We start from the raw sequence: 24909 nt of genomic DNA, 5'->3' as shown, positions 1-24909 counted from the left end.
CAGAAGACTTATTGTTGTTGTCATTTTCTACTTATATTTATGCAATTAATTTTTCTTTTTTTTAGAGACAAGATCCTGTTCTGTCACCCAGGCTGGAGTACAGTACCACAATCATGGTTCACCGCAGCCCTGAACTCCTGGGCTCAAGGGATCCTCCTGCTTCAGCCTCCCAAGTAGGTGGGACTACAGGCGCACACCACCACGCCTGGCTAATTTTTAATTTTTTGTAGAGATGAGGTCTTGCTATGTTGCCAAAGTGCTAGGGTTAGAGATGTGAACCACCACACCTGACCATATTTGTGCAATTATTTGACGCATGTATGTCCCACTAGATTGGAAGCTCCATGAGGGTGAGAATGGCACCCTTTTTGCTCACTGCTATACAGTGGCTGGCACCTAGCAGAAGCTCAGTAAATACTGATGAATGAAGGAATGAAAAATCCTCACCAGGTGTAAAGCACTTTGTCCCGAAACAAATACTATATACCCCAAGAAGCTTATCCCAGTTTCATTACACAGCTTGCATTCATTCATTCGCATTATTTATTTTGTAGAGACAAGGTCTTGCTATGTTGTCCAGGCTGGTTTTGAACCCCTGGGCTTAAGCGATCTTCTCACTTAGGCCTCGCAAAGTTCTGTGATTGCAGGTGTGAGCCACTGTGCCCACATATTATTCACTTTCCATTTCTCTGGGTCAGAGAGAATTAAGGGCAGCTTCCTTCAAGAGCCTCTCTGAAACATAAAAACAGCCCCTGGGCTTTTCATGACATGAACATGGTGGGAGAACCTCCAAGTCAGCGATGGCAGGTTCGCCAGGCGTCCCAGCAAACCTGGTGGGCACTCAAGGCGGAGGACAGGGAGCCCCTCCCCATCTGGGCCCATCAGACCCAGAGCAAAGGCAGCTGGATTGAACAATCAATCAAGAGCCTTTTCAAGGATCCTAAATGGTGGCTGGGGCCATAGGCAATGGCACCTAAGTGACTGAGTTCCAGGCATTTTGGCAAAGTGGGGCTGAAGTTTAGTTGGTTCCAGATGATTGCTACCATAGAGAAACCCTCAGCTTTAAAATTCACACTTGGGAAAAGGACCAAAAGCATTTCCTTTGATTAACAAAATCTGCATCCTGTTCTCTGATTTGATTGGCTTTACACGTGGATGGTAATGACTATGCCTTGGCTTCCTATCCTTAAAGAGGATGAAGATTTTTAGGCTCTTTAAAGGCATCGATAATAACAATATTAGCAGTAAGCTGGGCATGGTGGCTCACGCCTGTAATCCCAGCATTCTGGGGGGCCGAGGCAGGCGGATCACGAGGTCAGGAGATCGAGACCATCCTGGTTAACATGGTAATACCCCATTTCTACTAAAAATACAAAAAATTAGCTGAGTGTGTGTGGTTGCACGCGCCTATAGTCCTAGCTACTCCGGAGGCCGAGGTGGGAGAATCGCTTGAACCAGTGAGGCGGTTTTGTAGTGACTGCACTCCAGCCTGGGCGACAGAGCAAGACTCAGTCTCAAAAAACAAAAAACAATAAAAAACAATAATAACAGCAGCAACTAACATATACTGAACATCACTCTGTGCCAGACTCTGTGCTAAGTTCTCGATTTTATATTTATATATATATAAAATCTCTTTTAAATCTTTGTGGAAATCAGCTCATATTGGTCCCCTGCCTAAAACCGTTCCGTGATTTTTCATCGATCTTAAAATGCAAACTATTAACCACGGCCTTCAAGTCCCTTATGACCTGGCTCTTCTACTGCGTTTCTCAAACAGCCCTCTCCCTTGGCTAGTTAGCTCCAGCAAAATGAACCTTCCTTCTGCTCCTTACATACACCAGGCTTGTTTCTGCCTCAGGCCCTTGCACCAGCTAGCCTTTCTGTGTAAAGCACTGTTCCTTCATTTGAGTCTCAGCTCAGCCATCACCTCCCTGATTTCCCTACCACCCTCACCTCATTGCTTGACCACAGCCCCCTGATACCTCCAGAGCATGTATCACTATCTGAAATGATCTTAATTATTTGTTTAACTACCATCCCTCTCCCCTAAATAGAATGTACATTCCATGAGAGCAAAGCCTTATCTGTCTTATTCACTTCTGAATTCTCAGTGCCCGAAACAGAGTCCAGTAGACATTCCATAAACATTCTCAAACAAAGGAATGGGTTGAAGACCCAATGAGATGAGCGCTCCCATATTTACACTATTTGATAAAGGACCTGAAGCTTAGTGACATTAGGTGACTTGCCTGAAGTCACAGAGGTAGTAGATACGTAGAGATGAGTGAGAATCTAATCCAAGCCTAGCTGACTCCAAGACTTGCACGCTTAATCACTACGCAAATGGAGATTCATCCCATGAGTCGTGACTCAAGGTTTGGTCAGGCTGATGTCAAACTTCTGACCTCAGGTGATCCGCCCACCTTTACCTCCCAAAGTGCTGGGATTACAGGCGTGAGCCACCGCGCCCAGTGGATGTTTAAATTTTATATGCTCCCCTCATTAGACTAAGCTATTTGAGAGCAAGGGATTCCTCTAACTCATTCATTGCTGTGTCCTTGGGGTCTAGCATGGTGCCTGGTATCTAGAAGGGGCTTAAATATTGGTTGAATGAATGAATGAATGACCAAATGAAGTGGCATGAATGGAGGCCAGAGTAGTAAAGGTGGCCCAAAACACAAATGTCAAGTCAGAAAGAGGCCCAGCCCCCATCTCTCCCATGCAGTGTGAAAGCCAAGATCAGGCCTCCAGAAAGTCGCTGATCTAGATAAGTCCAGATGGGCATTCCTTATCCCTGTGCTTCTCCTGAGGGTCCCACTCTTTTATATAAAGGACACAGACACTTATGAGGTGTTTACTGAACCACCCTATGGGTTGGAATCATCATGCCCATTATATAAACAAGACTGAGGCTCTAAGTGATCAGTAACTTGCCTAAGATCTCTAAACAAACTAAGTGGCGGTACCCTGGGCCAAGTCCGTTTATGGAGTTCCCAAAGCCAGAGTTTGCCAACCACTGACACATCTGAGTGTTCAAGGTTACTAGGAAATTTCTGTGATTTGCAAGCAAGGACTAAGGGGGTTACTCTTGGCCACTGATGGGTTATGGGGTTTTTCTGTTTTGTTTTGTTTTATTCTTCATATTCACTGCTCACAATGGCTGTTCTGGATTTAGCTCTCACATCTGAAATGGACAGTGTGCTTGCATTTAAATGTGAATTTCAACAAATGCAAATTTGAACTGTGCCATAGAAATTCATGAGTGAAAACCAGGGGTCTTGGAGGAAGGGCAGGGAAAAGGAAACTAGTGACCTGTGTTACCATAGCCAAGTTCAAATCTTTAAAATTTCCCTGTTACACAAAACAACTAGAAGACCACAAAAATAGCTACGCACCTGGCTCTGAGCTAAGTTACTTGAAAAGCATCATGCCATTTAGTGCTTACAGCAACCCTCTAAGTAGATGCTATGTATATTCCCTTCCTACAGTCAAGGCTTGAAGAGATTAAGAATTATGCCAAGTCACCAAGTGTTTAACATGTCCCCCCCTTATAGAGATTCAAGAGAACCAACAGCATACACATTCAGCATTATATCACACTACCTGCTACCACTGAAACTCTTCAAACATATATTGGTCTTGGTTAAAATCAACCCTTTGGTCAACTATTTAAGGTAGCCAACCACACAATTAAAAACACTTTTTTTTTTTTTTTGAGACAGGATCTCACTCTGTCACCCAGGCTGGAGTGCAGTGGTGCCATCTTGGCTCACTGCAGCCTCGACTTCCCACGCTCAGGTGATTCTCCCACCTCCACCTCCCAAGTACCTGGGACTACAGGCATGCGCCACCATGCCTGACTAACTTTTTGTATTTTTAGCAGAGACAGAGTTTCACCATGTTGCCCAGGCTGTTCTTGGACTCCTGGACTCAAGCAATCTGCCAGCCTCAGCCTCCCAGTGTGTTGGGATTACAGGCATGAGCCATCGTGCCCAACCTCAAAATGCTTTTGTCCTGCAAAAACTGTTCTAGTTAAAATATTGATGACAACTGCAGTATAATTGTTTTAACTTTGTTAGTAAAGACTTTAAAATTTTTTTTAGATTGCTTTTCTCTGAGTTCTTGATGCACCCAGATAAATGAGCTTCTCTTGAAATTCTAATTATTTACATCAGAACAACTGTATATGTTGAATAATCATCTAATATGTATTAGTTCAATCACGGCTTACTGCAGCCCCAATATCCCTGGCTCAAGCTATCCTCCCACCTTAGCCTCCTGAGTAGCTGGGACCACAGGCATGTACCACTACACCCAGCTTTGTTTTTGCTTTTTTTTTCTGTAGAGTTGGGGGGGTCTCCTTAAGCTGCCCAGGCTGGTCTTGAACTCCTTGGCTCAGGTGATCCTCCTGCCACCCAAAGCACTGGGATTACAGGCATGAGCTATCATGCCTGGCTCAGGCACTGTTCTAAGTGCCTTATGTTCAATACCGCATTCAAGCTCCGCTCTTTGTGGTAAGTACTACTATCAGTTTTCATATTATAGATGGGGAAACTGAGGCACATAAAGTCTGAATAACTTGTTTGAGACTATGGAGCATGTAAGGGCAGGATTTAACCCTAGCAATCTGTGGGCAGTGCCTGTCCATCTGTCTTTCAAGCTGTTCAGCCGCAAAGCTGAAACAGCTGAAACGCTGAACCAGAAAGCTTAGGAGGTAGTGCCAGGACAGAGTTCTAACCTCTTGTTCTGACACATCCTCTCTTCCTCAAAAGACTAGGGTCCTCAAGGCTCCTTCCTGGTTCTGGGCCTTCTACCACTGAGCTTAGTCTGGCTGAGTCTGTATTCTACAGATCTGAGCTCTGGGGAACTTTCTTGAGGGCCTCAGGCTGTGCCCCCCTCCTTTGCTCTCTGTACTTTGTATGCACTGCTGATGTTAACTGTAATTAAGTGATTCTTTGATCAATTATTTGTTTAATGTCTATCTCCCAAACTTGACTATAAATGGTAGCAGTCCAGAATTTCTACATAGGTGGAAGAAGATAATCTGTTTGGGTAGGGGGGCCTTTGCTTCCATTGCTTAACACTTACTAAGGTTGAGAAATGTCAATTGAACACACACAAATGAATGGGGGTTCTGATGGAGATTGCAGGAAGAAAGCACATGCCATCCTCATCTCTCCATGCCCTCCCTGTGGCATCACCACTGACTGTAAGCCCTATAAGAGCAAAATTTGTATCTGTCCCTTTTCTCACTATAACTGTTAACAGCTGGCACTATGCCTGACACGAGAAGTGTGTCACAAAAATAACACACAAAAAAATAACAATTTTTTGTGGAATAAAATTTTAAAATGGAGGCTTGAACTTCTGCTCTGCAAAAGAGAGGTGACAAAATCAAGACCCAGCTTTTTGAAAAAATTTTACATATGAAAACATGCTGCACATAGGACTGGCACACAGTAAGTGCTCCAGAAGTGACTGTCATTGAATTGGAATTCCTGCCTCTCCTCAATCACACTAACTCATCTTCCAGGTCCTAGCAAGGCTAGGAGATTAATAAAAGACCAAAGCTCAGAACTGGACCTACTCTACTCCCCTGGCCACAATCTGACGGGAGTGAGGATGTTTTTATTGGAGTCAGGATAAAAGATTGTCATTAGCCCTGGCAGGAATGCAAAGTTGTTAGGATGTGCCTCTAGCAGAAAAGTTATACCTGGGGAGGACATAGAGTAGCTTTGGAATGCACAGAATCAGATGAAATAGAAAAATAAATCCAGCACAGGCCTACCGGCCACCCAACCCAAAAGAAGGAATATGTCTTCACCCTGCAATGGAGCACATGCTTTGCATTCCCCAACCACCTTTCATTCTGTCCCCTCACCCCCTAAATTGTGGCCCCAGGGCTGCTGGAGAGGTTTAAAACACAAATCAGAATGTGTCAGACCTTGCTTAAAATCCTTAATAGGATGACATCTGAATTCCTCACCAGGCTCACTTCAAACTTGCTCATAAAGCTGTGGCCACAGAGGCCTTCTGTCAGTGCCTCCAATCTGCCAGGCTTTTCCCGCACATGGCCTCCACCCATGCTCCCTCTGCCTGAGATGTTTCTCCAGTCCTCCCTCAGATTCACTTCTCAGTCTTCAGGTCTCAACTCACAACTAGAAGCCGCCCTCTCAGAGGCATTCCCTGATGACCAAATCAGAATCAGCTCCTTCCACCATCCCCCACCTCCCCGGCAAGCAACATACCCCAGAGAAAGCTCATTTCCCTCCTAGCACTTATAACCTCATGTTGCAGTCTGTCTTTTCAAAACACTGTGCGCTTCGCAAGGGCAGGGAGGGCTGTCTGTCCCTCACCACTGAGTCTCAGGAGTCAGGGCAGGCCCCACTACAGAATCGATCAAGGAATGAATGTATGAATGAATGAATGAATTTTTCATAACTGCTGCTCCAAACCATTCCTCAGCTTACGTTCCAAGCACAACCAGAATATGACCTCCAGAGCCCTCCTAGACATTCTGAATCTCGCTGTACTTAAATAAGCATCAGAGGCCCCTCCCAGCTCAAGACTGGGAGCTCCTCCTTCTCCTCAACACAGACTGGGGTCTCCTTGAATTCTCTTTCAGGGAAGCTGAGAAAGACTATGAAATGTAATCCTGTCTGTCTCTTGAGTTTCTCTAATAAAGAAAAACAGGACAGCAAACCTCCTCCCCCCCGCTCCTCCAATCCTCCTATTCTGCCATAGATTTAAGATTTATCTATTCCCATCCTTCTAATTGTTTCAGCAAGGGCCATGGGTGAGCACCAGCTGGAAAATTACTGCTTCAACTTTCATTGTTTGAAATGCTTAACTGACATGCAAGAAACAGGATTTTAGGTCTGTGATGCTGAGAAGGGTTGGTAGCAAAGTAGAGCCAGGTTGCAAAGATCTAGAAAATCTGTGCTACAATTTACTAGCTCTTCCCGGTGCAGTTTGGCCTCAGTTTCTAGAGCTGACAGAGAGAGCGAAACTGAACTTCAACACCCTTACAGGGAAGTCCTGGACAGCTGCACCCATTGTTCTGGCCGAGAGTTCTCTTGCTCTTAGAGAGAAGTCTCGCCCCTGAAAGGAAGGCTGAGGTTCCCTAGGGGAGTCTGCTGTGCCCTCAGGAGCTGGGTAAGTACACGGAGAGGTGAGTCCGAACGGTGAGAAGACATTTTAGACTAGGACTCGGTGACCTTGGGCTGCCTGTCTAGAGTCCCAGTCCCAGTCCCAGTCCCAGCCCTAGGCCAGACTTCAGCCCTAGGCTGGGAGCCTTTCATTGGTTCCTCTGACAACAGCCAAGCACAATCCTATAGTGGCGTAGAAGAAAAAGACTGCCACACAATCTCCCCGTGAGGCCAGAACAGCGGCAAGACAGACGTTACAAGGGACTCAGGGCCAAGCCTCTGCTCTTATCTACGCATCAAAGCCACCCCCTGCCCCGGACTTCCCGGAGGCTAGAGGCTCCTCCGTTCCAGGGAGGAGCAAGGCCTGCCGCGAGGGCTCTCCGTCTTCCTGGAGTCAGGCCTAATGGCGGGGTCTTTTCTTTTCACCGGCTTCAGCAGATCCTCACCCCCGCCCCCCAACGCCACCATCATTAACAGCAAAGAAAGGATCCCCAGCCATTTCCATTTCCTCTGCGGCTCAAGAGCCCCGTTGTTATTTAATCCTGAGGCCACCCCGGCAGCATCCTCGGCGCGGCCGGCTCCACCCATCCACCTGGCCAGTTCTCGGCCGCTCCCACTTCCCCGGAGGGGAGGCTGGCGAGAGGTGGGGGATATTGGGGAAAGGCGCCTACAACAGCAAAGGGCCGTGGGCCTTCGGTGGACCGAGGCTCCTCAGGCCAGCGTCCTGTGAGGGCTAGGAAACCGACTGGGACAGAGAGAGGACACCTAGCTAGGGCGGCAGAGGGCGGGCAGACGCCCGGGCACTGCGGACATTGCACTGGGGCGGGGGGAACGCTGGGAGGCGAGGGCCAGGCTTCCTCTGGCTGAATTGCCAGAATCGCCCCGGGGGCTACTGGAGCCGGAAGAGGCCTGGGCCCAGTCACTGTCTACACCCAAGACGGGGGGAGGGGCGGCCAGCACGCACGAGAGATTCAGCCTCAGGAAAAGGAATCAGATTCACTCACCAATCCCCACCCCACCCTTTGATACGGATGATGGACATTTTCTTAATATTTGGTAAACGCAGCTTCAAGATCCCTCCCGCCTGGCGTCTCTGGTCTAGAGCAAGAGAAGGCCCCCAGTAGGGGTCCTCCAGCCCCCTCTTTTGACTGCTTGCGGGAGGCAGAGATCCCCAGATCTAGGTATGTCCTCCCCCACCCTGCTCTCATCCCGGGATCCGGAGGCCGCAGCGCCCCCCGCCCCCCAGCGACACTGACGGTTCCTGCCCAGGCCCGCAGTGGCGTGAAGGTGGCCTTTACCTCCTCTCGCAGGCTGGGAGGGGGTGCAGCCCGCGCAGCTGGCCCAGCTGCAGCAGTCGCCGCCGCCCTCCATTCATTAAAAAAAAAAAAAAAGGCAATAACAACCTCCACTGGAACCTCCACCCCTCTTTGTAAAAGAACGACGGCTCCTGGTGGAGCTTGAGCCAGTCCCAGCAATCACGGGTTAAGATCTTTTCCCGCCCCCCATTCATAAAAAATGGAGCGCAGCGCATGCGCGCTCGCGGTCTCTTGTGCCCACCCATTCATAGAATCGCGAACGGCGCGCGTGCGCACTGGCGCTCCCTTCCCTCCCATTCATAAAAAAGCCATTTTCCCAGGCAGTGGTTGCAACATCGCCGCGGAGGTAGCGAGCTGAGCTGACAGCGCGGAGTTGGCGCTGTGGAGCACAGGGAGCCTTGCCGGTTCCTCCGGCCGGCGTCTGCGAGTACAGCGGCGGTTGCCTGCTCTGGCTCCAGGATTTAGACAGACGTGGGGCGATGCTTGTGACCCTGCAGCTCCTCAAAGTAAGTCCATGGCCGGTTTTGGGATCTGAAACTGCCCCGCTCTGAGCGGCGACGCGACTCCCCCCTTGGGCTGGGGCAAATGGTGCGCTATTTCTAGGCGCGCCTCAGTGTTCCTTCCCTCAGCCTGCGCCTCCTTGAGTCGCTGCGGTGCGCCGCAGCTCCCTGACGCCCTCGGCCCGGCCGGCACGGCGCCGGGGGTGTTCACAGCCTGGCACCGCCGTTTCCGACCCCTGGGCATTGCCAAGCCCGGCTTCCCCGCCCTCTGCGACTCGGGAAGCCCCGTGCGTGTCCCGGGAGTTTGCCTCTGGCCTGGCCTCTTTCCTTCTCCTGCCACCATCCGCCTCGAACGCTGGAACGGGCGGCTCTGGGCTTGGTCAGGAGCCACCGTTTGGGTCGGGGGGCGCCCTCGCTCTGGGCGGCTCGCCCAACTCCCAGCTCCGTGCCCACGGTGCCAGCTTTGCCGTGTATCTCCCAGCCCGCCGTAGCGGCCTATGCTCGACGTAGATTTTTTCCTTTCTCTTCGGAGCGGTGACGGACTGAATTCCCTCCCCTTCTGCCTCTCCCTCGATGGTCAGCGAGGGACTGGCTCAGGACTGGGCATTTCTGCTCCCTCTCCTTGGCGAGGCGGTTCCTCGCCGTCTGACCTTTGCTCCGCTGCCGCATTTTATGCTGTGCAACTGCCTTGCAGTTGCCTTTTTCTTGCCTGGCCTCTGTAGGGCCTGAGGCTCCTCGGCCACCCTGTACCTCCCTCTCCCCGGGCACCGAGCCGTGCCAGGCCCCGGAGCCCCCAGGCCGCGCTAGGGCTGTGGTGGGGGCTGAAGGTGCGTTTACATAACGCCAGGCGTGTGGGAGCTGGAGGAAGAGGTTGCGAACGTAGGAGAGATAAGGCTCCTACTTTCCCTCCTTCCTTCTTGGTGGTACCAGGCTTGACATCACAGAGAAGAGAATAGAGACGGTACGTTCTGAAAAATTCTGAATCGCTAAGACCCCAGGGACAGTGAGCAGGGTGAGGGCGGGTTTGGCTAGCCAGGGCAGCTAGAGCTTGGCTCCATCACTGGGTCCAAGGCTGTGCCCAGTTCCCCCTCCATGCAGACGATCAAAAAGCGTTTAGACAGTAGCTACTCTTGTGCAAGAAGACGGTTTCTCAATTCTCCTTGATTGGGGGCAGGGGGTTGTGGGCAGAAGAGGCAAGGGAGACGGAAAATGGTTGCATGGCTTATAGGGCTGAAGGATGGACAAGAGAGGCGAAATGGGCTGGAAGGGCTAGATGGTAGGCAGAGCAGGGAGCTGCTGGCTGCCTCTTTCACCAGCTGCTGGAGGGGCATCCATATTGCCAAGGCCTCTGTGAGGGCAGGAGGCCGCCTTCTGGCGCAGCAAGGCTTCGGTACCCCCCAGTGCGGTTAGTGCTGGAAAGAAGAGTGTACAGTGGGGTGACCAAACCTAGTGGCAGCCCCCTCTTTCCTGCCTCCGAATCAGTGGCGTGATTCTCTCCAGTTTGGGGAGAGGCCAGACACACTGGAGGCCAAAGAACTTGCAGAGGGGCAGGAGCAAGCACTTGTCTGTCTCTGTAGCTGACCGAGGCACTAGCCTCTCTGACAAGCCTCTGGGGATTCGAAACTGGAAGGTACAAGGCTCAGAGAAGTTGGGAACTGTGGGTTTATCAATTTCTTAATGAGCTCAGTCTGGCCTGAGGCCCTACCCAATATTGCATTGGTGAATTTCACAATGTTTAGAGTTCTCCAGATCTTCACACAAATGGAGCATAAACATCTCTGAAATTTTCAGCTTTTTTTTTTTTTTTTTTTTTTAGTGCGGGTGTCAGGAGGACTAGGAGAGGCAGGGCTGCGGTTAAAGATTTCTCTTTATCTCTCCCTCTCTGTCTCCTAGAAGGGTGGGAAAGAACTAGTGGAGATGTCCAGTGTGAAATCACATTTCCTCTTTCCCATCCCTTGGGAGGATCCTCACGTGCCGCCAGGCTCCAGCAAATCCTAATGTGGTGAACAGCACACACACTTACCAACCAAGCCCCGTGGCCAGTTACGGGTGTAGGGTGGGGATTTTAGTAGCAGATTTCTGAAATCTCAATGGACAAATACTGGTCAGCTACGGTGAGGAGACTTGAAAGGCATCTGTTGGTTATCGGGAGTCACTCCCTTTTGGTGGAGTGTAAATGCCCTCTTGCCCTTAGCCCTCCTGCCCAGACCCACGACCTTTTTCAGATCACCCTCTGAAATGGCCACGTCTCACTAAAGCTTTAGTTGGGGCTGGTGGGAGGAGACAGAACACATAGCAGGGCAGAGGCTGTGGACAGGTGGATATTTGGAGCTTACGGGTGTCATTTTCATTTATTTTTATTTTTTATTATTTATTTATTTATTTTAAGACAGAGTCTTGCTCTGTCACCCAGGCTGGAGGGCTGTTGCGCGATCTTGGCTCAATGCAGCCTCCGCCTCCTAGGTTCAAACAATTCTCCTGCCTCAGTAGCTGGAATCAAAGGTGTGCACCACCACACCCCGCTAATTTTTGTATTTTTAGTAGAGATAGGATTTCACCATGTTGGCCAGGCTGGTCTCAAACTCCTGACCTCATGATCTGCCGACCTCGGCCTCTCAAAGTGCTGGGATTACAGGCGTGAGCCACCGCGCCCAGTCTCACATGTCATTTTTATTTGCATCCTCCCAGAATTGATGGAGAGATGTGGCTCTTTGGAAATCTGTCCTGCCCAGTTCACACCCACCCATGACACCAGCCCCAACTTTGGTAAACCTGTGCCCAGAGCTTTGGCTGACTTTCGTGGATAATAAATGAAAGCAGTCTTTCAGTGCCAAATTTGAAAATCGGTGATTTAAAAATTAAGAGGAATAAAACTCATTAATACTTCCAGAAGTGACCTTTGAGCTGTGTTGCTCTGGGATTTAATATTGTGGTACCATATGTGGGGATTCCAGTTTCCAGAGCTGAACGTCTCATGGTGTGACATCTTACAGCTCCCAGATTTGGGCCCCCACAGTGTTTTTCTGTCCTTGGGCTATCCTGTTAATGAGGGCCTGGGCGTTGGTGCCAAGGAGGCCTAGGAAGGAGCCCTCCCTCTTTATTCAGAAAAGTCCAGTGTTTCTTGGAGAATCATGGTGTTCCATTTGGTTCTAAATCCAGAGTGTTTGTCATCTGGCCTCTACTTAGGTGGCAGTTCCCTTGTGATGACAACCTGGCTAAGGATTCTTGCCCAGGCCTCTGAATTTGGAGATAAAGTTGAAAACTTGGGGTTTTGTATGTAGACATGACAGAGTTTTTAAGGAAGGGAAATGGCCAGAGTGGAGAAGGTTCTATTTCATGGCCAACCTTGTCTCCCTGAGAGGAGAAACAGTAACTCATTAGAATATATTTTTGCTCTTTCAAAAGAGCCAGGGGAAGGTGAATGAACAGCTTTCGGAAAGCTGTGTTGCCCCTTCCAGACCCAGCCAGGGACCTGGACAGAGCAGATGAGTGACTAGGCAAACCTGCTAAGCATGGCCTTAGTTTCCCCATCTGCACAGTAGAGAAAATAAACTCCTCCCAAGGGGACGGGGGCCAGCAGAACTGCTAGTGAGCGGCCGGGACTAGGGCCATGCTCATTGTTATTATTGAGCTCCTAGGAGGAGGGCCTGGTTTTAAGGGTGCCCCCTTCCTGCACAGGAGGTGTGGGGTGTTGCATGATGTAAGAGGGAGGGTATTCTTGGCTCTCAGGGGTCTGGGGCCACCCTGCAGATCCGGACAGCTGACAAGGCTGGGGAATGTATCCGGGACATGTGGCTGGGCTTAAGAGACTCCACAGTTCAGCTGTGATCACGATTGTTCTTTCCAAGGACAGGCCCCAGTCAGTGAAGGAAGCAAGGGCACAGGGGAGGGAGCACAGATGTGCTGGATCTAGCAGAGGAGGGAAGGGGCCCTTCGGGGCAGGTGGCCACTTGCAGAAGAGTGGTTTCCCTTGTCAGTAGTCTTTCTTTTTCTGGTTGGGGGAAGGGGAAGTCGTTTCCTGCTCCTGTCCCAAGAGTAAGCTAAAATCTATTATTGTAAGTTCATTTCTTGGTGGAGGGTAAGGAGACAAATAATAATATCTTAGTGTCTGTGGGAGGAAGCCCTGCCTTAGGAGTCTAGGGTTCTGGTCCCACCCAGACCTGGACTTGGCCAATAGTTCCCAAACCATGCCAGTGGTTAACAGGCTCCTTCTGACTCCTTCTTTACTGACTCTTGGCTTCTAATCCTTCTTTATGGGAATCTGGGCAGACAATTACGGCAGTAATACAGTGAAGCAAAAACTTGAAGCTGATTAAAGAGCCCAAAGTCCAGCAAGATTCCCACCATTCCGTGTGCTCGGCTTTGGAGCTCAGCTGATTGGTTGTGGGAAGAGAAGAAGAGTGTTGGGAACTGGTAACTGGTGGTAGGATGAAGTGATGAAAAGCAACCATTTTCTTTTGTGATCTCTAACAGATTATGGCCAGAGGTGAGCTTCTTAGTGCTGGTGCTGGGGGTAGGGAGATGGGAGAAGGATTCCCAGACAAATCCAGCTGCCCAAATGCTTTATTCTCCCACTGGGGCCATTCTCAGCAGAGATTTTCTTTGTAGGGTATAGGGAGGGGCAAGTCCTCTGCTTCCCTCAGCATCCCTCCCCCTCTTTTTAAAGTCCTTTTAAAGTAATAAGTCATCATATGGTTGTAGCTTAATTAGCTAAACTGGGATAGTGTCACAAAGAACCAAGCCATAGTGGTGGGCAGGCTCTCTGGCAGCCTAGAGACCTTTATTCTGAGTTGTTTAAAGGGTTAAACAACCTTCACTGAAATAACCCGCTGAGACTGAATGGGGCAGGGCTCAAACTACCCATTCATTCACAGCCTCTTGCCAGTTTGTCATTAGCTGACCTGTAGCTTTCAAAGTACAATTGTCAGGTTTTCCCAATATTTCCCAACTCACCTCACTAGAGTAAGTCAAGGGGAGGGTGTGAGTGGGTGGGATTAGGCATCCTGCTCAGTTGTGCAGACATTTAACATGCCTCTTGATTCTTTTCAGCCAGCCGGTATTGAGCGGTCTGCAGCCTGATGCTCAGCCCCCTCCCCACAGGTACAAATGCAGTGAGTGTCAGACTGGCTGGCTCTGGGCTCCCAGACCTGCCAAGCAGCAAATACAGTGTTGGGTGTTCTAGGGATTTTGATATCCTGCTGATTCAGTATTCTAGGACTCTCTGTGCCCTGGCTCCCTCCCTTCCTCACAGACCTGGACCAGGGAGAGCCCCATCAATGAAGGTACCCTAGGGACCCTTAAGTTCAACTTGATAGGTAGGGAGGAGTAGAGATTGCTTTCCACCCCAGGGTTTCCTTTTGGGGACTGATTTGTAATAAACTCCTACAAGTGAAATCCATTCAACTATAAGAAAACTAAAAATGAGGCCGGATGTGGTGACTCACACCTGTAATGCCAGCACTTTGGGAGGCTGAGGCGGGCGGATTAGCTGAGGTCAGGAGTTCAAGACCAGCCTGACCAACATGGAGAAACCCCATCTCTACTAAAAATACAAAATTAGCTGGACATGGTCGCACATGCCTGTAATTCCAGCTACTCGGGAGGCTGAGAATCGTTTGAACCTGGGAGGCGGAGCATGTCGTGCGCCAAGATCATGCCATTGCACTCCAGCCTGGGCAAAAAAAGGCAAAACTCCATCTCAAAAAAAAAAAAGAAAATTAAAAATGAAACCACTTTTAAGACAGGGGGATGGCACATAACACTAAACTGGAAGTGAAGAGAACTTGAATTCTGAGCCTTCCTTGAATGAGAGAGATTACAAACCCCCCCAGTCTTCACTCTCCACACTGAAAATTCCTCTCCCTGGGGTTCAGGCTGATGTAAGCCCATCTAGCTTTCCTTCCCTGGTGGTTGCATTGCAGAGCCCTAGGATGTTCTGATGATGTTCCGTGAGGGCTGGAGGAGTCCATGGTTCTGAAAGTGATGGCACTTTCATGCCTTCCCATGAATTCCCAGAGGTTATGGAGGGCTTCTGCAAGTCATTGTAAGTCAGGGCGGAGACATTAATATTTCAGCCTCTGAAGCCTCTGCTGTCTTGGTTCAAATCCTGCTCTGGTCACTTGCTAGCTCTATGACCCTTTGTGCTTCCATTTCTTCTCTGTAAAATGGATACTCTCTTGAAGTATGGTGAGAATTAAATGAGAAAATAAATCACCGAGGGCTTAGCACGGAGCCTGGCACCAAGAAATGTTTCATAAATATTAGCTGCTTCCATAATTATTATTTATTATTATTAGAAGGTTGAGTGGAGGTAAAAGTCCCTTCCCTCTTGCCAGTTCCTAAGAGTACCACCTAAACTTGATAGAGGTGTTTGGCTAAATGGAGTGCTGGGTTTGTTTCTCTGTCCAGTGTCTTCCAAATTGGCCATCAGTATCTTCCAAACTGCCTAAATGAGGCAAAGCCTCCTCTCTCCTATTTACATCATAAATCTCTTACTTTCTTGCAGGGGAAGCAGAGAGCATATACTAAACCTGCACTTAAGATTGTCAGCACTGCTCAGAGTGGAGGGCGGGTGTTTCTCAGTGAGTCGAGATTGATCTACCAAATCAACTGAGAGTTGGTTTTTCTTTTTCTTTCTTTCTTTCTTTTTTTTTTTTTTTTCCTTGAGACGCAGTCTTGCTTTGTCACCCAGGCTAGAGTGCAGTGGTGCGATCTTGGCTCACTGCAATCTCCGCCTCCTGGGTTCAAGTGACTCTCCTGCCTCAGCCTCCCAAGTAGCTGGGATTACAGGTGCCTGCCACCACGCCTGGCTAATTTTTGTATTTTTAGTAGAGATAGGGTTTCACCCTGTTGGTCAGGCTGGTCTCAAACTCCTGACCTCAAGTGATCCGCGTGCCTTGACCTCCCAAAATGCTGAGATACAGGCGTGAGCCACTGTGCCAGGCCTTGTTTTTTTCTTTTCTTTTTCTTTTTCTTTTTTCTTTTCTTTTTTTTTTTTTTTTTTTGAGACATCATTTAGCTGTGCTGAGGGGTTATTAAATAGGCAGCTCAGAAAATTGTTTTTGTCAGCCAAATAAATTCAGCAGAGGTTCTTGGAGGGTCCCTGCTGGTGAGGGGTGAGGGCAGCAGTGGATCTCTGATTTGGTTTTTGCTGAGCTGGTGGTTGAAAGGAATCCTACTACATCAGGGTTATGGAAGGGAAGATACATTTTATAATATGCCCAATGGAGCCATCGGATGCTGCATCATCCCCAGAGAGCCGAGTCATCGTGGGCCAAGCTCCCATCCCCATGTCTGGCCTCAACTGCAGGCCCAGATGTTGACAGCTGTCTCTGGAGGGTTATGGGAGCCTGTGAATGCCAACATCCATCCCCATTGCCTGCAGTGGCTGCTCCCATCCTGGCTTCCTGGTGGGACTTTTTCCATGAATTGGGGAATCTGCCTTCTGATTCCAAGGCCTATTAAAATTTCTGAGCATTGCCCATTTCTTGTGCTTTATCTGTAGGAAATGTGGCTGTTTTTAAAGAACCTCACCAAAAAAAAAAAAAAAAAAAAAAAAATCTGCTCAAGGGAAGGGAGTATTTTACTTTCTCCCACAGCATGGCCAGACCCAATCCTTGTCCTGAGAGACAAAACCCAACTATATGGGGCAATAGAAGCTTCAAACTGCTGCCTACATTGTGTTGGCAGGACCCTGAATATTCCTGACATGGGTTTCTGGAACAAGGGAATCATGTTATCATTGTCCGGGGGTGAGGTTTCTGGCTGGTGCTGGAGAATCTTATCCATGGTGTTTTTTATTCTTAGGCCTTTCCTCCAGGCACCGTCCTCAGTGCTGGACCTTGGGCTCCTAACCCTGGCCTCTTGCCCCAAACTCATTTATTCTAGAAGCAAGGCCTTGGAACCCCTACTGACAGTAAGTGGGCAGGCTGAGGTAGCATTCCCTGGAGTTCCTACCCTGTCATCAGCCTGATCCTTGGAAAAACTCCTCTCCATAGTTGCTTACTTGCATTCCCTCTCTCCAGCCCTAACCACAGGATCTCCACGGGAGGCTGCTTTGGCAAGTGGCTACTCTTTGGTGGCAGACCTGCCAGAAACTTAAGGCAAACTCTGCCACAAGGAAGTCACCAATTCGATGCTCTGGTTTCATCCGAAGAGAACAACATGGGGGGCAGGCACTGCCACTAGGTAGGCTTTCTCCAAGACAGGAAAAACAAAGCGTGTAAAGAAATACCAGCATCCTTTTAAATAGGCAGGGCCATGGGAGCAAAGCCAATAGTTGATGCCCTGCGTGAATGGGAAATACCAGTTGACTGAGCATTGAACCTTGCAGAAAAGACTGGATGCTTTTTGGATTTAGCAGTGTAAGTGATATACAGACTGGAGCCCTGTGGATAGCCCCCTTTTATCCCCTTCATAAACTTTCATCTAGAGCTAGCTTTTTATTTTAGACAGGTTCTAGATAAACCTAAACAGCAGAGGGGCAGGATCAGCTCTCCTAATGAGAACATCATTAGCATCTTGATGCAAATTTAGTAAATGCAAAAGCGTTTACTAAAACCCCACCCCAGAATACATTAATCCAATGACCTTTTTTTGGTTTTGTTTTAAAGACTTACCTTTCTCTTCTATCCTTCCTCCCCATTCCCTGGGGTTCTTAAGATTGGGGTGGAATCTTCCCAGAGTGTAATCTTTCCCTTGGATTCCAAATTGTGTCCCCTTGAGCAGAGGTCTTGGCCTTCTGCTGCTATTTCTTTAAATTGATCTCCAGCAGAATTCCAACTGTAAAGGTCAGCAGGCAAGGAAATGGCACTTCTAATAGAAAACAATGTGCACTTTCTAAATTTGAACCAAGCCGTTTCCGCTCTTTGATTTAAGTGACTTCCTGGGGTTCCGTGTCAGGCACTGCAGTTGAATCTCTGGCTGGATTCCAACTTAAAATTGCACTCTCTCGGTGAAATTAGAAACTGATCCAGGGTTGGCTTAGCTATTCTAGTAAATAGCATTTAGGCTGAATGTTCAGCTCAGCACTTGGAAATGGGTGATGTGAGTGCCCCTTGAGAGGATTTCCCATCCAAGTTGTCAGAAGCTGACATACCTAGGGATTATTAGCCACTGCAGGTTGCTGCTCTTAAGAAGTGGTAGTAATAAGTTAATATCTTGGATGTGCAGGCGTCAGATAACAGTCCTTCTCTTGCGAATATCTGAAATAAAGGGCTTGTTAATCCAGCTGAAAAAGTCCACGGGAGCATCCAGAGGTGTCTGTTGAGTTCACCACATTGTCCCCAGTACCTGGCACAGTGCTTGGCGGAAAGTGCTTATAAGTGCTCAGGAGATCTCAGCTTATTTCCTGGGGCAGCGATAAATTGTTGCTGCATGCCAGGTAATATGCTAGGTAATAGATAGTATTTTCTCATTTAATCCTCACAAGAGCCCGTTTTACAGATGACAAGACCAAAACCTAAGGCACAGAGACGAAAGAACTCATTCATAGCAATATTGCTAGGCCAAAGTGAGAATCGAATTTGAGTCTGGTTCCAGATCCTGTGTTTATATCCACTGAGCTATGTATCTTAACTAAGGAGCATGTTTCACAGTGACTAAGAGAATGAAATCAGACTCCCCGGGTTTGAGTCCTGCTACTGATAGTTTTGGATAGTTTTGTGTGATTTTGGACAAATTAATTTGAACATGTCTTTTCTGTAAATAGAAAAGGGGGATAATAGTAGTTACGTTTTAGGCTTATCATAAAGTCAAAGACTTAATGTATATGGTGCTTAGGAGAGCACCTCCGTCTTAAGTGCTCAGTAAGTATTATTTCCACCACTGACTACTTGTCATTATTAATCATCTAAGGTTGGAAGTCACTGGAAAGTCCACACAGTGATTTTAGTTCCTATTTCAATTGGGTGGCTCCCAAGGACCTCATGGGGGGTGGGGGGTGAGGTATTAGCAGGCCACATACTGATGCCTGGAATCCATTCTCTCTTCCTTTTCCCCACCCTACCCCCAGGGCCCCTAGAAGCCTGTTTCTCCATACAGTCCAGGACCTCCAGCCCTATGGAGCCCCCGATCCCACAGAGCGCCCCCTTGACTCCCAGCTCAGTCATGGTCCAGCCCCTTCTTGACAGCCGGATGTCCCACAGCCGGCTCCAGCACCCACTCACTATCCTACCCATTGACCAGATGAAGACCAGCCACGTGGAGAACGACTACATAGACAACCCTGGCCTGGCCCCCACCACCGGCCCAAAGCGGACCCGGGGTGGGGCCCCAGAGCTGGCCCCGACGCCCGCCCGCTGTGACCAGGATGTCACCCACCACTGGATCTCCTTCAGCGGGCGCCCCAGCTCTGTGAGCAGCAGCAGCAGCACATCCTCCGACCAGCGGCTCTTAGACCACATGGCACCACCACCCGTGGCCGACCAGGCCTCACCAAGGGCTGTGCGCATCCAGCCCAAGGTGGTCCACTGCAAGCCGCTGGACCTCAAGGGCCCGGCGGTCCCATCCGAGCTGGACAAGCACTTCTTGCTGTGCGAGGCCTGTGGGAAGTGTAAATGCAAGGAGTGTGCGTCCCCGCGGACGTTGCCCTCCTGCTGGGTCTGCAACCAGGAGTGCCTGTGCTCAGCCCAGACCCTGGTCAACTATGGCACGTGCATGTGTCTGGTGCAGGGCATCTTCTACCACTGCACGAATGAGGACGATGAGGGCTCCTGCGCTGACCACCCCTGCTCCTGCTCCCGCTCCAACTGCTGCGCTCGCTGGTCCTTCATGGGTGCTCTCTCCGTGGTGCTACCCTGCCTGCTCTGCTACCTGCCTGCCACCGGCTGCGTGAAGCTGGCCCAGCGCGGCTACGACCGACTGCGCCGCCCTGGTTGCCGCTGCAAGCACACGAACAGCGTCATCTGCAAAGCAGCCAGTGGGGATGCCAAGACCAGCAGGCCGGACAAGCCTTTCTGACAGTTTTTGTCGAAGCCCCAGTGCTCCGCCTGGAAACCTGGTTCTCTTCTGACATCTAAGAAGACTGCAGCAAGGTCAGAGGTTTTAGTCTTCTGAGGCTGACCTTGCTAGTCTGCCCACTCCCTACCCCCAGCTTCGGAAAATACAGAGACCACCACCACCTACCCTGTATTCCCCAAGACGATGAAGAAGCACTTTGGGGCTCTTTTTTCAGGGTCCTGGAACTTTGTGTCAAACAGACAATGCAGGGGCAGGGTGTGGTTTTGGGGGGAATTTTTCTTTTTCAGAAGACGGAACACAGATGTGGACACATATCCGGAAGCTGCAGCTGCTTGAATGCCTTCCCAACCCCTCCTTCTCCCTCCCTCCTTCCCTCCCCCCACCACCCTCCCTCTTTTCCATTGTCTTGGCTCTCACAGGAGCTAGCTGCCTGGGAGGAATTGTTAACTGAGTACCAGGGTACCTTTAAAGAAGACCCTTGGAGTTTTCTATACCTTCTTCTCCTCCCCCATCTCACTCCACCCCATTTTGTCCCTGATGTCTTGGGGAAGGTGTAGAACACCCTAGCAGTTCCTATTGTATATACTTGGGAGCCACTGAGAACAGAGGACGGCCAGTGAGTCCAAGCCTCCTTCTGCCTCCCCGGAGCCACAGGATGGATTTAGGAGCCACTGCTCAGTGCACGTCTCCCTTCCAACTGCATCAACTAACTCTTGGGGGTGTTCTGCTCACCACACCGTCCTTCGGTTCTTACCGAGTCACAGACTCGCCTGCCTACTACGTGTCCCGGGTTCTCTCTACTCACATCCCTTCCAGAAACTTTATATGGGTAGAGGAAGCCAGGGCGGCAAATGCGAGACCAAATATCATTTTGCCAATGAGTCTGAGGCTGTGGTCTCTGGATCCAGTCACTACGTTTTTATAGAATAATTAAACCAGATGATAACAGTGTTTTAAAAAAATAATAATAAAACTTGTTTCCTTTTGGGCCACCCCCAGGAAGGGCTGATTTCAAAATCTGGGGGCGAGCAACCTCAAGGAACACAATTTCCCTCCCCATCAACAAGAGGATTTTAACAGCAAAGAAGAGAGGCAGCACCTCCCATTGGCAGAATGACCGCTGAGCCAGGCTGGGTTTGGGTTTCTTCTCTTCTGATTCTGCTGCTCACTGTCATAGCCTTTTGTGTATAGTGATGTGTCTGTATCTTTAATGTAAATAGAGAGATGATGAAAAAAGAGTCTATTTTAGTGTTAGGAAGCCCCAGCAGGGGAGTTGGAAGAGCTGGGGGAGAGGGTAGGGGAAAGGTTTTTCCAGGGGCCACTGGGTTTGAGCCCTGCTTTTGTGCACAGCCACACCACCCTCTCCCGACAGCCCTCAAAGACGTAGCAACCGTTTCTCTCAAGGTGCTAAAGGACTCAGAAGGTGCAGCACGTCCAGTGGGTAGGTACTTGTTGCATGCAAAAGCTGTAGTGTATCTGGTCCTTCCTCCCCAGCTGTTGTGTGGGGTTTTTGCTTTGTGTGTGGTATTTTGTTTTCCCCTCTAATGAGAGGGCATGGCCTGAGTCAGAAGAGCTACCCCAGGTGAAACTGGAAGTGCATGAGGCAGAGTGTCCGTAGCATTTCCAGTTTGTTCTGTAGGAACAGAGGTGCCTCCAGGAAGGAGGTAGCGAGGTGGGTAGCTATGATAGGCATGCACCTAATGCTTCTCAAGGACTTCTTTTTTCCTTCTTGAAGACTAGTAGTAACATCTTATGATTTAGAGTAAGTTAATTGTAACCATAGGTATTTATTGATTGGAGGAAGGGAGGGTCATATTATTTTCCGCTTTATTTATGTAACATTTGCTAGCTTGTAAAAGGCGAATGTGAAATACTGCATCTGCATTTTCCAAGGCTGATTCATGTAGCTACCCTTGCCACAGTTGTGACAGATGTATGGATGTTCTTGAACATTTCAGAGGGAGTGGTAGGAAAGAAACACATTCGGCCAACCACTTACATGAATTGAATGTATCAGAAGTGTACTGAAGGGACTGGAGATGGTTTTCCTCAGATGAGGTGGCCCCAAAATTGATAGTGCACATGTGCACGCTTTCTGCAAGGCCTCAGAACTTTGCCCAGGGCCCCTCCCTCAAATTGTCTCCATGGGAAACTTGACCCAGTTGCACTTTGGTGATCTTGGTGGTCTACACACCCGTTCTGTGGAGAGTCGATTTACGTAAGCTGTGTATACACACATACACACACACACACACCCCCCTACCCCACACTGACTGTCTACCGACAGAGACCCTATTTCCTGGCACACGACCTCCTGAACCCTGACTTTTTGTGTACATACTTGTAAACACGGATTTTTCTGGGTTTTGGTTTGCTTTTTCTTTTTTTTCCCCCTGCCCCTGTTCTAGCTTGTTCTTCTTGGTTTGCTTTCAACCTGCTTGATGGATGTCTGCAGAGTGCTCTGAGAGTCCACCTCAGTGCCTCGTGTGCTCGGTGGTCATGGGAAGGAGCGAAGGAACCATCCTTGGTTCTCCCAGCTTGGTTGTGTAGCAATCCCTCAGCATTGTTTTTCTCAGCTTCTTGGCAAAAATTAAAAAAAAAAAAAAAAAAAGAAGAAGAAACTGGCTTGCCTGTGGACCCTCCCCAGCTCTGGGGCCAGTCGAGAGCCACTGAGGGACCCAGCACTCAGAGACACGACACACATGTGTAGCTGCTTCTGGCTGAGTGTGTTTCCTGTCACCAATGGCCTGTTCGGCTGGATGGTGCCTCGGCTTGACCTTTTTTGAAAAGTGCTGGTTAGTTCCCGCCCCTGTTAAACCTGGGGTGGTGGTTGGGGGTTCTGCCTTAATTCTAGGGGCAGCTGGGATCCAGGAAGCTTCCAGGGGGCTTTGGCTGCCCGTGTTTATGAAGGACAGCGCTTCCGCGAGCACCCTGGGAACTGGGTCTTGGGTAGCAAAGCCCTCCCAGATAAAAGATGGGCACAGCTAAGGCTTTCCCAAGCAGGAAGGGGGTGAAGACCAATCCCTTCCTTTGGTACACACCCCCTCACAGCTGAGATGGAAGACATGGCTGGTTCTTTCAGCCCTGTGGAGTCTGTCAATCGCCATCATACCTCGAGTGAGGCCCAGCTAGATAATGACTTGTCCAAGATGGCACACGTAGAAAGTGTTGATCTGCACCTGAACCTGGATGACTGTCACCTTGAAGCATCCCGTTCTTCCGTGCTGTCCCAAGAAGTGTCTGGCGGGCGTGGGCAGCACAGCTCTACACTGTACAATTCACTAGGGCATCCTGTGAGCCTCACCAGCCTTCTGGTTCATGCCTTTGACAAGCATTTTTGTGCCCTCTCTGCTTACTGTGACAGTCGATGATGAATCTTGCATTGCCGTTTTCTGCTGTGGGTAACCGTGCGGTGTCTTGCCTTGCTTTCCCTTCTCACTGTCCCACAGCTTGGTTTCATGTTACAAACAGAAAAGCTCGAGGCTCCCACCCCGCCACATCCCGACTTCATTTCCCCCTCACTGTAGCCCATTTCCACCCCACCACAAAGTTGCCACAGAAGGTTTTCTTTGTATAGAATATTTATTTTGAAGCTCTATTTTAATAGTATTTATTTTAGAAAGTCTACTATTGTAAGAGTTCTTCTGTTTGTGAAGAAAAAAACAAGTTAAAAACTGAATGTACTGATTTAGAAAATATATATAAATATATATTGTTAAATATACATGAGACTGCTGTTTCTGGTGTGTTTGTGTGTTCACTTCCCTGACCGCTTCACCCAGCAAGGCCTCAAGTTTGAGAATAAGCAGCTACTGAAAGGGGAAGAGAAGATAGGGCGTCGTGGGCTGGGCAGTCCCTTCTCCCTTCTCTAGGATGACCATAGAACCATCAGAGGAAAGCTGTTCTTCATTATGAAGCCAAATACTGCCAGGAGCTGCTAGAGCCTCCTTCCTAGGCAAGCTGTCCCCTAAACCAGAGTGTGCTGCAGATGGACAGCCAAGCTTCAAAACTGGGAAGAGGTAGAGGGGGGAAAAGGGTCAGCTGACCTGTCCGTTCCTCTCCCTTTATGTCCTGATTGCCCCCAAATTAAGTTTTCACACACATGAACACACACATACATGCTTCAAGGAACCAAATAGAAAAGCCCTTTGTCATTTCCTTATTTTCACAGAATTGGTGGATATTGTACAAAACTAGTCCTTTCAGCCTCGAAAGCCTTCTATCCATTTCATGACCTTCTAATGTACCTTCCTTCTGTTTTTTGTTTTTTGTTTGAGACAGAGTCCCAGGCCAGAGTGCAGTGGAGCGATCTCACTCACTGCAACCTCCACCTCCTGTGTTCAAGTGATTCTCCTATTTCAGACTACCGAGTAGCTGGGATTATAGGCATGCACCACCATGCCTGGCTAATTTTCTGTATTTTTAGTAGAGACAGGGTTTCACCGTGTTGGCAAGGCTGGTCTCTAACTCCTGAGTTCAAGTGATCTGCCCGCCTCTGCCTCCCAAAGTGCTGGGATTACAGGTGTAAGCCACCATGCCTGGCCAGCACTTTCCTTCTGATTCCCTCGTGCCCCCACCTGCCACCAGTGCACTCAAACTTTAGACCCAGCCACTTCTCAGTTTACATAACTATGGGAACTTTTTTTTTTCCAAGACTGAGTTTTGCTCTGTTGCCCAGGCTGGAGTACAGTGGCACAATCTCGGCTCACTGCAACCTCCACCTCCCAGGTTCAAGCAATTCTTGTGCCTCCCGAATAGCTGAGATTACAGGTGCACACCAGCATGCCCAGCTAATTTTTATATTTTTGGTACACACAAGGCTTCACCATGTTGGCCAGGATGGTCTCGATCTCCTGACCTCGTGATCCGCCCATCTTGGCCTCCCAAAGTGCTGGGATTACAGGCTTGAGCCACCGCACCCACGCCTTTTTTAGAGATGGAGTTTCACTCTTGTTGCCCAGGCTGGAGTGCAATGGCATGATC

General features: G+C 49.2%; 1 protein-coding gene and 1 long non-coding RNA gene across 4 annotated transcripts in view; one reads left to right on the top strand and one right to left on the bottom strand.

Moving 5' to 3' along the window:
- Positions 1–8782, bottom strand: part of LOC108586608 — a 29843-nt gene extending 21061 nt beyond the window's left edge. The window contains exon 1 of the long non-coding RNA XR_001904135.2: positions 8450–8782. This is a non-coding gene — a long non-coding RNA (uncharacterized LOC108586608). The remainder of the gene's footprint in view (positions 1–8449) is intronic.
- Positions 8768–23661, top strand: SPRY4 (sprouty RTK signaling antagonist 4). Of its 3 annotated transcripts, none has more exons than XM_003900287.4 (2): positions 8768–8973; positions 18980–23661. In XM_003900287.4, the coding sequence occupies exon 2, from the start codon at positions 19027–19029 to the stop codon at positions 19924–19926; it is 900 nt and encodes a 299-aa protein (XP_003900336.1). In that variant the 5' UTR covers positions 8768–8973; positions 18980–19026; the 3' UTR covers positions 19927–23661. The 3 variants fall into 3 exon arrangements, with proteins under 3 accessions (XP_003900336.1, XP_009207555.1, XP_009207554.1); XM_009209291.3 differs by lacking the exon at positions 8768–8973 and adding an exon at positions 9165–9928 and having other exon boundaries at positions 18980–23650; XM_009209290.4 differs by lacking the exon at positions 8768–8973 and adding an exon at positions 15801–17154.
- Positions 23662–24909: the final 1248 nt, after the last annotated feature.

This window comes from Papio anubis, chromosome 5 (assembly GCF_008728515.1).
Source record: "Papio anubis isolate 15944 chromosome 5, Panubis1.0, whole genome shotgun sequence".
NCBI classification, from domain to species: domain Eukaryota; kingdom Metazoa; phylum Chordata; class Mammalia; order Primates; family Cercopithecidae; genus Papio; species Papio anubis.
This window is presented reverse-complemented; position numbering and strand designations above follow the sequence as displayed.